Source organism: Antedon bifida, chromosome 2 (assembly GCF_963402885.1).
Source record: "Antedon bifida chromosome 2, ecAntBifi1.1, whole genome shotgun sequence".
NCBI classification, from domain to species: domain Eukaryota; kingdom Metazoa; phylum Echinodermata; class Crinoidea; order Comatulida; family Antedonidae; genus Antedon; species Antedon bifida.
The window spans coordinates 950,144-968,746 of NC_136227.1; the positions used below are offsets into that span (position 1 = coordinate 950,144).

At 32.8% G+C, this 18,603-nt stretch overlaps 1 protein-coding gene across 4 annotated transcripts; it reads left to right on the forward strand.

Annotated features, from left to right (window-relative positions):
• Positions 1 to 60: 60 nt before the first annotated feature.
• On the forward strand, positions 61 to 18,463 carry LOC144835254 (uncharacterized). Of its 4 annotated transcripts, none has more exons than XM_078690312.1 (20): positions 61 to 312; positions 4,139 to 4,202; positions 4,970 to 5,026; positions 5,663 to 5,734; positions 7,840 to 7,990; positions 9,301 to 9,437; positions 9,792 to 9,880; positions 10,384 to 10,635; positions 11,836 to 12,134; positions 12,262 to 12,417; positions 12,768 to 12,811; positions 12,919 to 13,268; positions 13,762 to 13,825; positions 14,073 to 14,268; positions 14,591 to 14,802; positions 15,064 to 15,160; positions 15,480 to 16,076; positions 16,352 to 16,449; positions 16,619 to 17,734; positions 17,774 to 18,463. In XM_078690312.1, exons 1-18 carry the CDS (start codon positions 263 to 265, stop codon positions 16,399 to 16,401), a joined length of 2,937 nt encoding a protein of 978 aa, XP_078546438.1. In that variant the 5' UTR covers positions 61 to 262; the 3' UTR covers positions 16,402 to 16,449; positions 16,619 to 17,734; positions 17,774 to 18,463. The 4 variants fall into 4 exon arrangements, with proteins under 4 accessions (XP_078546438.1, XP_078546440.1, XP_078546442.1 ...); XM_078690314.1 differs by having other exon boundaries at positions 17,794 to 18,463; XM_078690316.1 differs by having other exon boundaries at positions 16,619 to 17,655.
• Positions 18,464 to 18,603: the final 140 nt, after the last annotated feature.

An 18,603-nucleotide genomic window follows, 5' to 3' on the forward strand; every position in this document is an offset into this window, starting at 1 on the left:
CCCCACTGTGTGATTCATAACGAATATCCTATATCGTTCCGCCATTGGCCTTTAGCATATCTTTTGGTCTCACGTCGAAGGCCAAAGCATTGTCGATTGATCAAAAACATTGCCTTTGAAGTCATTCTCCGGTGGTGAAAAGCAGTTGTGAATATTAATACAAGTATCGTTATCGATATGCGTTGTTGATTATTTTAATTTACAAATAAACTGAATTTGCAAGGCCAGTGCTTCTGAGAAGTAGCTACCGGCGATCCGAAGCATGAGTACGCAACCACCACATAAACGAAAACTGGGGAGAGGCAGTGGAAGGTTTGTACCCTATCAGTTTTCAGATAAACGTAGTTCTAACCGGAGCCGTTCTAGCCTAACATAAATTGGGTTAAAAACACCCAAAGTGTACTCTTATTTGTCTGTAAACACAATACAATTGATCAATTTCCCGCTATTGACTAATTATAACATTTGTTTACACTCATTCAGCCTAACAAAAGAAAGAAAATCACTCTAAATTTTATTTAGCAATTTGTGGAAGAGGATCGATTGGGTTTGCCTACATACAGTGTTGTTGGTGGATGTTGGAAGCCATGGTGGTCACTTTGTAGGGATATACCTATAATACCTCTATGATGGTGGGATATATAAAGTAAAACGCAACAAAACTAGCCTTAATTAATGCCCTCTATCTACGTGATCCTTGTAATAATAGAGCTGTCATTTGCCATTATCACCTACACAACTTAAGTACATATGCTTATTGGTAAAAAATAAACTTTTTAGGGAGTATGCAAATGAAGTACGGCCGTTTCAACCCAGGAAAGTTTGGACCCAGTCGCCCGGAAACAAATTATTTTTTCAGGGTTGGGACAGGCGTTGGGGTTGATTCATAATAATGCAAAATCTCAAACAACCTAAAACTTGACATGTATGACACATGCATAAAAGAAATGCGTGTTTATTATCAATATTTGTATGCGTACTGTCCAAAATACATGATTGAATAATTTTTATCAAAACGGATGGAGGGGATTCGGAATCTTTATTGTTTAATTAATAATTAACATGCAATGTTTTATTTTACAGCACAAAAACATTAGTTAGTTAGTTGCTTATTTATGATAATTAATGTAAATTGTAAATTAATAAACATAAAACTTACTAAAGGTAAAAAAACATAAAATAAATACTAAACATTCATTGTACGGATTTTCTTTTTTTTTTAAATCGACTGAAATATGAAAACATTTCCTACTGTTATTAATTTTTTTTTTCTGTTCCAGTTAAGTTCGTTGACATTTAAGTCTTAATCCATAATATCAAAGTGCACTTAACTTTGTTTAAGCTACAGTTGTCTACAATCATTCTTTAAGTTTCAATATTTGTTGAATTGTTATTGTCTCTCTTCATCAAGGTTACTTGGTTGAAGTAATCAACTAAATACCAATTATTCACATAGCTTGACTCTAGACATCTTGTTTGTAAATAATACACAATAATGATTGACCATTATTATTGCATAGCAAATGAAAACAAATCAAAAGGTTAAAGAGTGATTCAGGCTTATTGTTGCAAACAAAATATTATTGCATTAGACACACAACACATACTATTATTAATAGAAAATACTATTACTGTACAGTAATACATATATACAGTAGTGATACCGTATAGGTGAATCCATAGAGGTATAAAAAAGATCCTTTTTATACCTTCCATGGTGAATCTAAGTACCATGCTAAAAATAAGTACCCCTGCATATAAACACTACACATGCCACACCCTATTAAACAGTGTACAATGTGTAGCTATACTCATGAATGTTAATATTTAGCTAGTCTGTTCTATACTCTCTGTAGTATACTGTGTAGCATTATAATTATAAGTTATTTGAAGATACAGTGAGGGATATGATAATTGCAGACTATAGCATGGCCTTGAGCCATTTATGCAAGTACAGTATTACAGTGTATAAAAAAGTGCTACAAATGAACAATACTTATTTTAATTAATAATAATATTATATTAGAAATTGATAAATTACTTTGAAGTTTAGTTGCACATACATAATAACTACTGTACACACTCTATAATTTGATGTCATTTAAAATCCTTTGTTTTTGCCGTAGATTAATACTGTATCAGATAGCATAGATAGTGTGTGTGAATTGTAATTGTATTGCACTCCACTGTCACTGTTAAGAATATAATGTACAAATACAACACGTTACAATAGTAAGTCTAGTATTAGTAAATCATGCTGTACAGTAAAATCCACTGATGCTACTGTAGTAGTTCATTAAATATGCGACAAGTTATTAGGTCTTTACGGTGCAGTGGTTATCTCAGGGATGCAATAGTCTTGTGTATCCATTGTAGTTAAGTATATTTTGATATAAAGTGCATACTATTTTATACTACGATACTTTACTTTCACTACAGTATATATTATAGTCTTTAGTCTTTTGGGACACAATATTCATAGGAAAACCCTATTTTCAAACATGGGAAGGTACAATACATGTTTAACACTATACGGCCCCTATTAATAGGACACTGGGTTCCAAAGGAGTCTCCTTAATAGAGGTTATATTATGTAAATAATGGACATGTATTAATTTTTTTTTTTATTTAAAATAAAAGAAATTCTTTCTACTGGATAATAGTAATATCATCATTATATAATAACATTTGTTAAGCACACATGTCCACTAAGTGCTTAAGTGTCATTAGGCATGCTTCAGTCAAAAAGACTGTTGAAAAGAGATGGGATAGAATACAACCTACCACTCCTATCCTCTAAATAGTATTATATTTAACAATTCACCCAGGGAATAATTTTGCCAGTGTAGCATAGCAAAAAGCTATACAAAACAACCTTATTGCTACACATTTCTGAAATTTTGTAGCAAAAAATACAATACAAAACTATGTTTCTCGACTCCAAAATCAGTTTGATTAGCAATATTGCTAAACAAAATATTAAAATGAAACTTGTCACTGTTCACCCAAGTGATTTTCTTGATTCTGTCTAGTTACATTCCTAGCTATTACAGTTTATAGTAGTAGATAGGTTGTTGTATAATGACAATAAGCATTTTAAATGGTTTTCTCTTCACTATGAAGCTCTTTAATTACTTGTATTGATTTTCTGATCGTCATACGATAAATGTCTTTTTGTTTGTGGTTTTCACTATATCTTATGATCATCAGTGACTGGAGTTGACTTGATAAAATGCTGTATGCATGTTGAATCCAAGAACTAGTATACTTTGCCCAGGCTTACATTTTTTTGGTAGATTCCTTCCAGGCTCAATAATCTTACATAGAACATGTATTATTATGACCACTAATAATGGCACTGATAAAAACCTACCCTATTTATTTATGTGAAGAACCCCTAGACACTTCTGTTAAGGGAACACTTTCCCTTGAAATGAATGAGGAACAATGCTTGAAGACAATGACCAATCCCCATTAAGGGAACGCCTCTACTAAGGCCCAGGGGACTATTTTGGAGTGCCTAATGTGTTCTACTGTATACTACTACAGTACAGTTTACAGTATGTGTATTATGTGTTGCCTTCTTTAAATTATTGCAGGTTGAATACATGTTATGTCTTTGTTGAAGAATTGTGCAATATTCGTGTTCTTATAAATAAAATCCATGAAGAAAAAGAGTAAACTAACCCCCACTCTAGAATTGTTGAAGATTTAAAAATTCAATAATCAAATATAATTTGAAACTTTTATGGGTACTGTCATCATGTTTTTACAATTATGAGAAAATAAAAATCAGAGAGAGTCCATAAATCATGATTACAATCATAAAATATTCAGCATTGCAGGCTTGATACTTGAATCATTCATGAGGCGGCTAAACATTTTTGAATCTAGAATTTTACCTTGTAAATGTACCATACTCTTTACTTGCACTGAAGAAGGGCTATACAGTTAGCTACAGTAAGAGTGTTGCTGCCTCGAAGGGTGTGACATTTATTTCTAGCTGTTTTACTTTAATTTCCCCCAGGTTGGACAAACTCTATAAAAAGTGAGGCAAGCCATTATGATTGAATATTTCAAACTTTATTTGTTCATCTTCATTATCATGAAGAAACTTATTATTTATTTTTTCTTTCAGAAATCGAAACCCACGTGGTAACAATAGTGGCTCCATACAAAACTCACAGTCTCACTCATCACAGGTAAATCCATAGTCTATTTCGTGCCTTGCTTACCTGGATAAACCAAAAATAGCCCTTTCTCCTCAAATCCATAATGAGTTAGTTTCTCTCCATTGTTACTGTATTTTCAAATAATAATAATAATACATTTTAAGCACATACTGTAATGCATAAAGCCTCTATCCCTTGTGCTTCACATAAACATAAAAGTATTTGTAAAATGTATTTGTTTATTTAGTAACGAGTAAAATATACTGTATTCCATTAAATCATAATGAAATAAAGAACAATAACAATAGTTCATATAATTAAAGGGTACTGTAGCTCCGGGTTTAAAATGTGTATGTTTGTAACAATCTATGTACTGTACAGTATAGAAAAAAGTCATGTAGCAGCACTTTCACAACACTCATTCTACAGTATTTCACTGCTGTCTATAATCAGTATATCAATGTTGTTGCAGCAGATATATTTTATTAATAATTAATACTTGCACTGATGTAAGGGCTAGTGTTGCCAGAAAGCTCTGCTAATTTTTCTGGCTGTTTTACTTTATCGTTTTGATTTAGCTATTTGCTTATTTTATTTTGTATCTCCATTGAGATCCAGCCACTGATACCCACACACAGCATTGTCATTTTTTCAGTAATTAGCCTTTGGATTTATATTTTATTAATAAACCATACATTTTAAGCTTGGAGCTACTCTTTAAATGGTTTAGTTGGTGGTATAGAAATGACATAACTGTTTGTGTCGCGGTGCTAAATGGTAACTTTCTTTCTCAATAGGCTGTAACTGGAGTATATTTAAATGCCCACTTTGTGCATGCAGCAGCTGTACTTAAGGTTGGTTCTTATCTTTTTTTAAATGTCATTGTATATTTTGGTAGAACCCTAACGATAGCTAGCCCTATTTATTTGAATTGACCGCTAGTTTGTAGTTTTAAAAGAGAATTTCAGGGTAGAAAGAGATTCGAACCTCACAGGCTTGGATTATGAATTTGATTCCTTTAGTATGATTCCTTTATAGTTCATTAGATTAGAATTATTTGAAGCTTGGCATTGACCACTTAAAATATTTTACCTATTTATTTGACCTACCACCCAATGTTTGCACCTAAACTTAATGTAACTAAAACATTCAAAAAATGTGTAATGGGTTTACTAATGGCTTTAGTAGTAAACTGACAGGAAATCATTAAAATACTCCCAACATTCCAAAAAAAAAATAGACCCCCTAGTAACAAGGCAAAATACATATAATATACAGTAATTACTACTGTAATACAAATATCCTATTTTAGTCAAATTATAAACATTTATTTATTATACTAATTATTTTTTAAAAGATTGTCTCAAAGGATTGTAACGGTACAGTGTGTACAGTGGATACTATATATCTAGTCACGTACTGTAATTAAATGTGAAATTGGTATTTCTTTACATAATGAATATTCATGAGATTTGATTATGTATTCACAGGGAATAAAAGTTCAAGTACAAGTTATATCAGATAAGAAGTATGAAGGTATATTTAGCACAATCAGTCCAAATGTAAGTACTTATTAATTGCCATTATAATTATTTGAATTGAAAGTATTTCTAGTACAAAGAATTATACTGTAGTGCTCTATAATGTATTGTATCTATATAATTCAATTCAATCGTGTATTTTCGAATCTCTGGTCCATCAAGAATACACATAATTTTGTAAAAATGTAAAAAAAATTCTGGAGAGCATCTTTGACTCGTATTTAAAAAAATTAAGACTAGAAATGCAATTTGTATGAAAATATATTGTAATCACACAAAAAATCAGTAAGTCGGTAACAATATACAAATATTAACTATAAATAGCATTGTTCCATTAAATTAAAGATACATAAATCTTTAATGATTTAAAAGAGCTGAAAAAAAAAAAGATTAATGACCGAGAACTAAAAAAATTACAATGTTTTATCACATAATTGATGAGATAAAAAAAGAGCAGAAACGAGAAAAGCAAAAGGAAAAATCCAAGAGAATAATCATAGTATACTATTACTACAATGTTCTATCATTAGCATGTAACTTACAGATAATGAATAAATAATGAGTGACCTACTTTTTCCGTAGATAAATTTTACACTTGACTGTCCTACTACTGTATACTATATGAGCTTGATTTGCATGTGGTATTATTAGACAACATAGAATAGATATATCCATGCCATCTGAATGAAATGTGTATTTTGAAATTTATATGAAATTTTACAATGTTAAAGTTCTGTCTACACTATCAAAAAAGTGTAATGGGCCCAAATATGGTAGTGATGTGCCCAAATATGGTAGTGATATGACCAAATATGGTAGTGATATGATCAAATATGGTAGTGATATGACCAAATATTGTAGTGTATTTCTTAAGGTATTGATGAGAATTTTGTTCTTGATATCTAATCTGTAATTATGTATTTTGTCCAATTATGTAACTGCTTGTTGTAAGTGAATAGGAAGTATCCTATTCATAATTGGTTAGAAAGCATTTCCTTTCGTAGAGGAATTATATCCCAATATAACCATACAGTAAGCCACCTTCTACAAGAAGGATATATTTTACAGAGGCAAAAGTCATTTTTATCCACCAGCAGGTGTAATTATAGTTTGATTGTTGCGATTTCTAAAAAATACTGTGCGGTATAAAATGATATACCTTTTGTGTATTTCATTCTTGTGCTGTAGTGTCAGTATTTAAAATTACCACATTGCAACCACAGTAGTTGGTTAGTGTTTTGCTTTCTTTTATAATTAGGAATTGTGTAGTATAAATATAAAATGATTATATCATCATTCAGTTTATATTAGTTTCACTGAACATAATGATGATGCATAGTAATGTATCCTAATATAACATTTACTGAAGCTTATGATGACAATGATTTAAAATTAGATATTATTGTTGTTGTTTAACTACATTAATTGTTTATTTTTAATTTTTATTCAAAAGTAGATTTTGAACATAAAATTTGTTGATTTTTATCATAATTTAGTGCTTGATATAATTTGTGTTTCTTTGCTCCTTATTTATTCTTTTTTGTCCATTTTCCTAGTTAGCACATTCTTACAAAACTGATGAATGCTTATAAGATACGATATGTAGTCAGTTTTTTTTTGCGAGTTGGTTGTAAGACTGGCAACTGTTGCCGGTTGTAAGACTGGCAACTGTTGCCATTTTAGTCATGTGTAATTAAAGCACAGGAAAAAGGATAGCAACCTGTGGAAGTGGTTATGTCCAAATTATTCCTAATTATTCAATGTAGTATAGAATGACAATGGATTGGAAACCTACCACAGCAATTGGAGTAATTTCCCTTATTCTTTTTTCTAAAGTATTGTTTGATAGAGGATTGATATTTGTTTAAAGTTGCATATACAGTATGTAAAGGGTAAAATTTCTATAATAATTTTAACATTTTCTGTCAATAGTTTTTTAAATGGTAGTGGTAGCTTGGTGGTTACTTATTTGTGGCCTGGCTCTCTAATACTGTATAAGAATTTTTAAAAAGTATATGAATTTTTCTAATGATTCAAATTTCTTCCAGACTTACAAGTAGTCCTGTACTTCAAATGTCAATTAATGTTAAATGCTGATGTACTGTATTTTGTTATTCTTATTTTAGGCTGAGGTTGTATTAGAAGTGGCACATATGATAGAAGGTAACACAAATGAAGTACCAAATAAGGACAGAGTTATAGAAAAACTGGTGATTAAAGCCAAAGATATAGTATCTCTTACAGCACGAGATGTTGATGTTGAATACGCTGTTAAAAGTATGTTAAACTTCATTATATACTGTACAGTCAATCTACCAATACTGGACACCCTTTGGACACCCCTACTATGCTTAGTTTTCCGCAAATTATGATATTTTGAAAATCATGGTATTCCAATGTGTTTTTTATTTAAAAAAGAAAAAGAATTTTGAGCCTCAAGTAAAGTCTGATTGGGATAGTTTTCAAAGAGTCTGGTATTGGGAGAGTTGACTGAATACCAAATAGGTTTGTTTAATCATTGTAGCTTGCTAAGTAGTATGCCAGCCTACCAATCTTAGCAAGTGCTTAGCCTCTACCAGTAAGACAGGATGGTAAGATTTAAAAAAAACAAAAAAACATCACCACAAAAAACATGACATAACCCTCATAAAAAAAAAAACAGCATTCATGTCATATCGTTAGTAAAATGTATGGTTACAAATTCTTTTTATACAATTTTATCATTGAATAAACTCAGATTTGTTGAGGTCCTGTTCAAATGGACTTGTCAATATCAATCTCTAATGATAACAATGTCAACAACGTGGTTGTACACTCAATTTAAGCAAGCCGATTATTATAATGACCTAAATTATGATTGATAGGATTGAAACATTTAGTGGTTTTCCACCCGCTAATTAACAATTAAATTGAAACCATCCTGTTATTGAAGTCACTAATAACATGACTTAGTAGTTATTGTTACAATGTGTTATTGAGTGTGTAAATAGCGTATACTACATTGTAGGGGTGTATGTCAATCTTATAACCTGTTGCATGTTGTGGGTAAAATGCTATTCATAAACAGTTAGCGGCAAAATGCAATTTGCAGAATTTTAAGAGGGCATAGTGAAGGGGTTTGTTAGTAAAACAATTTTTGATAATGTTTTTTATTTATTCAACTTCTCACTAACTCTGTTAGTGAAGGATCTGAACCAACAGGTGGTAAACACTTATAAAACGGTCCAGTCCCAATTGCACAGTGGCTGTGTGTGACAGTGGCTGTGTTTGTGTGGACTAGTACACCGGGGTAACCCCCTACTCGTCCCGAAAGATGTACTAGGTTCTTTAAAGTGCACATGAGCTATGTGTACACTGCACCTACGGTTTATAGTCCTTATCCGAGAAGACTCGTTCTACCACCAGAACCATGCAGCGAGTGAGGCTCGAACTCTTGCCGATGTTATGGCTACGTAATTATGATTCCACTTTCTTAACCGCTCGGCCATGACTCATCATAATATTGTTATATTTTATTTTTTTAAAATTGGTTTATAGTTATATCTCTATTCAAAGAGTTTTTTAAACATTTTTTGGATTTGTTTTAGGTGATTCACAGTCCGGTTTCATGACGGATGGTGATATCAGTGGGAAGAAATCAAATGGTCAAGCGGGTGAACGAGAACTTGAGCAGTGGACGCCAAGCAACGATGCATCAGCAGATTTATCTTTAGATGGTGATACGGTACGTCCAGTTGTATTTATTTTTATTATTTTTTTTTTTATTGTGATTATAATCATCATTATCTATTCTATTATCTTTCATCATTATCTTTCATCATTATCATCATTGCCATGTCCCATCGTGTGAATGAAACAAAACTGAGCTTTTCTGAGCTTAGTAATTCTTGATTCCAACTAGAGATGCAATGCATTTGACCAATCACAAGTGATGGATTATTATTATTGCTTGTTATTGGTCAACTCGCTTGCGTTGATTTATCCTTGCATTGTATCTCTAGTTGGAACCAAACTATAGGACAAAAGAGTGAAAGTGGGCCTAGTTTGAATATCCTTTTCTTCTTCTTCTTTTTCACAGAATGGTTGGAGTGTAGAAGATATGTTTAAAGCTAATGAAAAACAATTTGGGTATGAATCTTCATATGATAAAACTCTACAAGATTACACGTAAGTTTTATCTGCTACTTGCTTCATATTTTACAATATAATCCTGATTTTTTGAGTTGTTAATTTTACACATTTGTTCTTGAGAATGGTTCCATGATGGTTCCGAAACGTTGACATTTTATTTTAAAGTTATGTAGTAAACGTTTCTTAATTCGTAATCCTGAATAACTTAAAAATAATTTTTTTAAATTGGCATTTTACCTTAGACCTACACATAATGTGTTTATCGTTCGTTGCTTGTCTAAATTTCGCCAAAACTGTGAATCAAGTGAGGAAGCACATTCCATCGTCTGTAAATTCGTACATATTATCAACATGATGTAACTAGTTCCTAAAGCTCTGTCTACACTATACCCAAATATGGTAGTGATATGACATCGATGTCCATATATGGGCACATCACATTTTTTTTGTCACACAAAGTTTGATAGTTTAGACAGAGCTTAAGTCACAAATCAAAAGCTTCCTAGTCTTTTAAGCAAAATTGTTTATTATTTTTTCAGGACTGTATTACATAAAGATGATTCAGAAGAATATCGATCGAAACAAGAACGTGCAAACCGTTTAGCAGCAGAAATTGAAGGAAGTACGGGTTACAAGGAACGTACTGCTATGGAATTAGACGACGGTTTAACAGAAGAAGACAAGTTTAGTGCTGTCCAGCGTCCAAAGGCTAGGATGAGCCCGGGATCTCAACAAAATAGGTCTGGCAGTCCAAAAACACAATATGAGGGAAACACAGGTGGTCCTCAGAAGTAAGTAGGCTTCAACATTTCATTTTTGTATTGAACTGTTTTCTACAATAATAATAATATCCTGGATTTATATAGCGCCTAATGTTGTGAAACCTCTAAGGGCTGAACATTATTACCCCAGTCATTTTTTTGGATCAAACACGTATGGAAACATACTCCCATAATGTAGCTAGTAAGCAGCGCAAGGTTGTGTCTTGATCGAAGAGGCAAACGTAAGTAACGTATCTTGCCTAAGGATACAAGCAATGCGGCAAGAGTTGGATTCAAACCTCGATCTCACGATTAGTAGTCGAATATCAAACACACTGCCCCACACACCCTCACAAGACAAATCTATTGGCAAAATTCAAGCATTCCTGAGTGCTGATTGGTTATACATTTCTTGCATAAAATTACAAATTTGTACAACAATAAAGCCTTTAATGCCAGCAAGTAAAATTGCCTAGTGAAAACAGGCTTTAGAAAAATGTTTGTCTAATACATTATTTAAATGAATTGTACTGGCTTTAAATTTAGATAGATACGTTAATATGCATGTAATTGTATCTATTTATGGCTATTAACCTGACCAAGTCCAGTGCCTTAGAGAAATAGCAGCTGTTTTGCAATCAAAGCACAGACAATAAACTACAAACCAATACTACTACTATCAATACAGATCATTAGTATGTTGATCCTGAAACTCAACAGATTCAATATAAATCTGTTATAATATTTCTTTTTGTAGTCTGTTCAATTAAATACAACAAAATTTAATTTGATATTTTTTAATAGAGAGCTGATATATTTCTGTTTAAAGATACACTTTTTAATAAGCCATTTTGTAGTTTTAATAACGTTTACTTTTGCCAACCCCCCCCCCCCCCCAAAAAAAATTACTTAAGTTTAAATATATAATTTTTGTATAAAATATTTTGTTCTCTTTATGTGTATTTTATCTTGTTTTAAATGTTTTTTGTTGTAGTTTGCTGTGTGGCGCGTTGTTGTTGTCGCAACTCCTTGACCGATTGTGACGAATAAATAAGTGAAATGAAAAGTGGGGATAACATATATATTATGCATATTTAAGTGCTTTTTAGAAGACACTAAGACTCCCAGAAATAAAACATACCTTCAAGCATTTTATGTATATTATCACTAATGTTGTATCAGAAGTATGCATTTAATATTACATAACATTTTCCTGTTATTTCCGAATAGATATGTGCCACCACATTTACGATCAAGTCAAAAACCACCTCACAAGAATTACAACCAATCATCTCACAGACCTCATACACCAACACAAGGAGGTCAACGACCCCCGATGCAGAATATATCAAGGCCTCCAAGGCACATTGACGAACGAGATACACGAATGGACAATAGACAACAATCACAAGATGTTAGGCTTTCATCACAGGATGCACGACTTTCATATGAATCCCGACCGCCAAGATCAGTGGCGCAAGTTGTGGCAGGAACCAATTCACAGCATGGAAATATGGTATCTCACAGAGGTAAACATTATTTAATATGCATCAGTCACTTTTGTGGTTGATCTTCTCTGACATTCTGAAATATTAAGGAATGGAAACGAAAAATTAAAAGCTTCTGCAATTAAGTAATTTTTAATTTTGTTTTTAGAAGTAAAACCAGAATCAATACGAACGTCTAGTCCTGGACCTCCGGCCAACATGGTTAAACAACCAAACAAGGATATACCCAGAGTACCAAGTCCAATGGTGGAATCTACACCACAACCACAAGCTGATGATAAGAAACCACAGAAATCACAGAAAAGTAAGCTATTGCCTCAATGAATGTCTCCTAAAATGTCTCTTAAGCCCTGTTTACAATATCATCTTGACAAAAAAAAGTGATGTGCCCATATATAGACATGATGATGGGCACATCACAGCTTTTTTGTCACATAAAATTTGATAGTGTAGCAGAGCTTTACACTTCTACACACTAAGATACAAACAGCACATCTGAATATGTAACTGAGAAGTGCAATTTGTAGCACAACTCAAAATGCCTGGATACATTGTAATGTTCATTTAAATATTCAATACTTTCATGTTTGAGTTTTTTTCAGTTTCAGTAAATATGATTTGAAATTTAATTTTTACATTGTTCTCTTTTTTCAGCTCAAAAAATTAATGAATTAAATGAATTTAGTGCCAATTTTAGGGTAAGTTATTAAATGATTCCAATCTCATACTGCATTTTATATTTACTGTGATTACCGCCAATTTTAATTTCTTCAATTTTGATTTTAAAAATGTTTATTTTTTTTAGTTGCAAGATACCCAAAATGTACAAACTAATAACCATGGGCCTACACAAGTCAGTGAATCTAAGCCTGGTGTGCAGCCTTTAAATCCAGCTGCTTCATCGCAACCAAACCAGCAGCCTCCAGTACAGCAGGTAGCACAACCATTACAGTCGTCTCAAACACGCCCTCTACAGAATGTGCAGCCATCTGGCCACCCTCAAGCACCAATAACGCAGGTTATACCACCGCAGCAGTTACCTCAAGTGGCTGCGCAGAAACTTAATCAGCAGCAACAAATAATTCTGCAACAGCAGCCGAAGCCACAATCTGCAGCTCAGCAACCTCTACGAACAGCTGAAGATAAGAAACAAGAGTATGTATACATGTTACATATATGTTAAAATTAGATTTGTTTTGAAGAAGCACAAGGATATTTGAATATTCATGAAGAATCACAAGGATATTTGAATATTCATGAAGAATCACAAGGAAATTTGAATTTTCATGAAGAATCACAAGGAAATTAAAATATTCATGAAGAATCACAAGGAAATTTGAATATTCATGAAGAATCACAAGGATATATGAATAATCATGTGTGAATCCTTCAAAGCATTTCATGTGTTTGAAGTCTGCTGCGGGGGTTCCACAAACACATACAGAACCAGATGCTAATTTCACTAGTACACATACTGAGTACCGGAGTACTACAAGAATTAAAAATAAAATGTTATTATCAAATGAGGTACAATATGTCAGGATTTAACAAAAAAATTTTTGGAAATCCAATTTGCTTGGAAATCATGCATGTCCAATTTCAAAATGTATTTTCGTAAAGATTATGTTTTCAATATTTTTTTTTCCAGATTTAAGTTAAATCCGAATGCCAAGGAGTTTATCTTGAACCCGTCAGCTAAGCCTTTCACACCAGTGAGTATCAGTAAATTAAATTAAGTTAAGAATCAATCTTACTGTATCATGATGCTACTTAGTAATTGTATCTTGTTTTACCATGTTTTTTACAAAATACAAAACTCCTTTATTGTCCAAGAAAATTGAAATTACATGGGTGTCATAGAATGATTACCGGTATTAGATATTTTAAATTGTATATATTCCATTTTAGAACATTTTTTAGGTGAATGTCATTATTTATTCTTGTATATTTTATTTTTAGAACTCGCTACGCAAAGTGTCTCTCAGTAAAACGCCAACGCCGCCACGACCACATTCACGACAGAGTCAAAGCCCTACGATACACACACAAATGGCGATGCCACAACTTGTTGCTGGACACCCCCCATACACGGCGGTTCTAAATCAAATGCCTATGGTTTACACTCCAATTCCTTTACATAAAAAATATCATAAACGTAAGTTAATTATTTGTATAACATCATCTTACAGAAATTAAATGTCCCTTCAAGAATTAACATCAAAAAATATGTTTTTGATAATGGGTAGGTTTTTTTTCTACTAGTTTTATTTATTTAGTACACATGTAGAACATACATATCATTTTTGTTGTGTTTTACAATTTCTTTAAACATTGAACTTGTTAGTTTTTTCCTTCTTTGTTTTAGTATGTGTGCCTTGTGAAGTTTATTTAATAAATAATAAAATAAAAATTAATATATTTCAGAAAATTGTCTTACCGTTTTGAGTCAATCATATTGTGTTTTTTTTCAATTCCAGAGGCAAGTAATCTGCCTCCACGACCTCAGCAACAAGGAGACTTACAATCTGGTCAAGTTCAAGCAGTCACAGGTTCACCGCTAGTTGCCCCTTCACATTACTCAGTTGCCCCCTTTCCTCCAGGTTCCCACCCTGGTCACATGATGCCAGGACCGCATTTAATGCAACATCATCACCAAATGCAATTTGTGCCAGTGCAACACCCACCAAAGGTTAGATTTGAATTTGATTAGTCTGGTAAATAATTGCCCTATACAATGTTATAATATGCTTATTGCGTGCCATACAACACAGTGCTATTCTATACCACACAATGCTTTGTAGAAAGAATAAAGATTGTGTATATATACATTACTTGTTTGTTTTATTTTTTAAGTGTTTTAGACTACTAGTTAGCAGTCCGATTCTGTAAATGGAGTAGATTTCCGACTGTGTATAATGTATACATCAATTGTTTGTTTTATTTTTCAAAGCTGCCTTACCGTTCAGGTCATCCCAATCAAATACCCAATGTACAGCAATCACAAGCCCAGATGCATTCACTACAAGATGGTAATCCTCCAGTATTTGGTGAGTAAACTATAAAAACTCAACTTTTTGACTAAGAGGAAAAATACTGTGTTCAGGATTGCAGTCAGTGTATAACAAATATAAGATTGGATATTTAAAATTCATATCAATACGGGGGAGAATCAATAAAAAGCATTTAATGAAAATGTCTTAAAGTTTTGACTATTCTCATCATTAGAACTGTAATGAAAGCCTAGAGTACTTATATACCTATCACACAGAGGCAATACTTAGCATAATAAAGAAATAGCACAACAAAAGTTTGGAACAATTGTATTGATACTGTAATATTTATTACTTATTTTTTGTTTGATTTCAGTAACACCCCAAGGTCCAAATCAAGTCTATCCAGGTCAGCAACAAGCATCTTTGTATCCTCATCATCCCCAGTCTGCTCAGCAAGGACAACAACACCCCCAGGGCCAAGCTACTCACCATCAAATGGTTCAGTCAGTCAATCATCCTCATCCCAATCCACAACCTGTACAACCAGCACAAAACCAGACTTTAAACCAACACCCTCAACAGCCTCCTCAAGGGCATAGACCAACCCCAAGTCCTGTACAACATCCTATACAATCACCGTCACAGCCTACCCAACCAGGTCTACTATTGTATAGTGTCCCTCAACATAGCCAACAAATTCAAGGCCACACGCCACAATCGCAACAGGCCTTAACGACGGTCATGATGCATCAACAACCACAGCAGCAGCAGCCGCAACCGCAGCCATACTCTGCAACCTCCCATAGTATAACAAATATGACAACTGTACACACCAGTCCGCATACACATCCTCACGTGCAACCTAACATGATGTATGTAGGAGGAGGAGGAGGAACAGCTGGACCACTACATTCACATACAGTCATGTTGCCAAGTGGAAATATACAATACCTACAGCAACAACAACAAGGTAATCAGGTTATATGGTTTATCGCAAATAGCTTGATTGCACCAGGAACGTCACTGTACAATGCATGGTGGGAAGGTTTTGGGAGCAAAAAGTAAATCATATACGTACGCGTTGTGGCGCTTGCTCCCAAATTCTTCCCACCATGCGTCACAAACGCCATTTGCGGTAAACCTTATTCCTCAAACTTTTTAATAATTAAGTAAATAATCTCGTCCCTCATGATACATTTTATTAACATAATTTCACCTTTAACCAACTTTATTGTTTAATTTTAGGCGGACAAGGTCAACACCCTCCAATTCCAGCCTACCAACAAAACAACTAAGAGCAGTATTAAATAAAATGACTTGGGGGAAAAAAGTAAGTACAGAATCTACTGTCTTAAGGGGTCGAGGGTTAGCTACATTTTGATAATCATATTAACATCGGTAACGGTTCGAACCTTTGAATCACATTTATTTTTTTATTTTTTTTTCCACTTTATTGGATATTAGATGGAATAAAAATATGCCCATTAACAAGAATTTTCTTTATAGACTTACAAGATCTCCCTAATTGATGTTACTACCCCTTGAATGTGATGTTTTAATTGATGGAGTAAACTTTGAATGTTACTGGATATCTGGATACAATATGCTGCTTATACAATTGACCGACAGCTGAGCAGCCCTGTATTGAATGATGCAAAGACAATTTTATGATAACTGAAGTAGTTTTCCCCCCTCCCCAAGCCTAAGATTTACATTGATGCTAGGTACAGAAAGGTTTTTATCTTTGTAGAATGAAGAAGTTATTTGGTCTTCTTAAATTCTAGATTTTACCGTACCAAGAATCAACCAGTTTCAACCATAAACTACAAATTTAGATATGTACACCTAATTGAAAGATACAGGTTGCTTGCTGTTACAGGCGTATATCATTTTGGATCCATTTTAAGATGAATTAAATTCATGAATATTGATCATTCATAAAGTTTTTTGAAAGTTACCTTGTCCTCTTTATACACCCAACTCCAAACCTCAAATTTTATTAATTCAATTTTTCAGTGATACATTATTTGGGTGTTAATGAATTTAAATTTAAGTGGCTAAAACTGGCGAAAAAAAATTATGAGAAGTTATGAAATAGAAACAAACCATGATATTAAATTTGCTACATTACTCCTGAAATAAACATTTGATATTTGGTTTCAAATGTGAGGTTTTATTAAATCACACATTTTTTTAGAAAAAGACTAAATAAAGTTGATGGGTTTTTATGGTAACTTCAATTCAAAACAAACTTGGTATTCTTATTCCATACATTGTAATAGTACATCAAACTGGTTTATATAAGGACATGTGTAGCTAACTACTAGTATCATAAAAGACCCGTGGATAAACAGAATGAAAATTTAGATATATTTATTATTTGTAAGTGTTCATTAAGATTATGTAAGGTTTGTTATTGATTTCAACATTTGTTTTAATTTTCACTCGCAAACCTTGTTGATTTCTAACTGTGTATTCATTATGTCCCACACACATGTGGTTAATTGGTAGATAAATACTTGTATACAGGTGGTTCTTCCTGCATACAGGTGATTCTCCCTGCATACAGGTGGGTCTCCCTTCATACAGATGGTTCTTCCTATATCCAGTGGTTCTTCCTATATACAGGTGGGTCTCTCTGCATCCAGTGGTTCTCCCTGCATACAGGTGGTTCTCTCTGAATACAGGTGGGTCTCTCTGAATACAGGTGGGTCTCTCTGTATACAGGTGGGTCTCCCTGTATACAGGTGGTATATCATTCCCTTTATTAGAAAAGTGCATATCATTTTGTAAGACATAATAGTTTCAAAAATTGTTTTCTTCTAACACTCATTATTTATTTGAAGAAAAAAAATACAAAAAGGGGATATATTTGACTGGTTTTATCGGCAATCATTAAAAGAAACATTAAATATGAAATGTTATTACATTATTATTGTTATTACATTTATTACTATGTTGTTATTTTAAGTTATTGTTTTATTAATCATGTCACTAAAATGAACTCAAAACATTCTGATAACAAAATATTAAAATGTTTAGAATTCATAGTTGCTGTTTCAACAGCTACTTTAAGAATGTTATTGCATTTTTTTAATCTATTTTCTTTATAAAAATAAGGGAGGGTTATTCAGAAATATACCAGGGAGAAAGGTTACAGTCATAGGCTTACAGTAAGGGAGGCTATTCACTAAGATATAATACTAAGCCTGCAAGAGTTATGGTTGAGTTTTGTTTAGGGAGATAAAACGGTGAACATGTTTTATTCTGTTGTTACAAATGAGTTTAATTGTTCTTCCGTTTTATCCGTCTTGATGTGAAATAATAAATTGACATGATTGCATTTTATCCAAATAATTCAAAGATTCTGTGTGAATTTGTTTCCAAGTGTTCTTGATTAGACTAACAAAACCAAAATATGCTAATAACCTTTTACAACAAAAATAATTCAATAGGGTGGAGCAGGTATGTGTAATAAGACCTGGGTCTCTAACAGC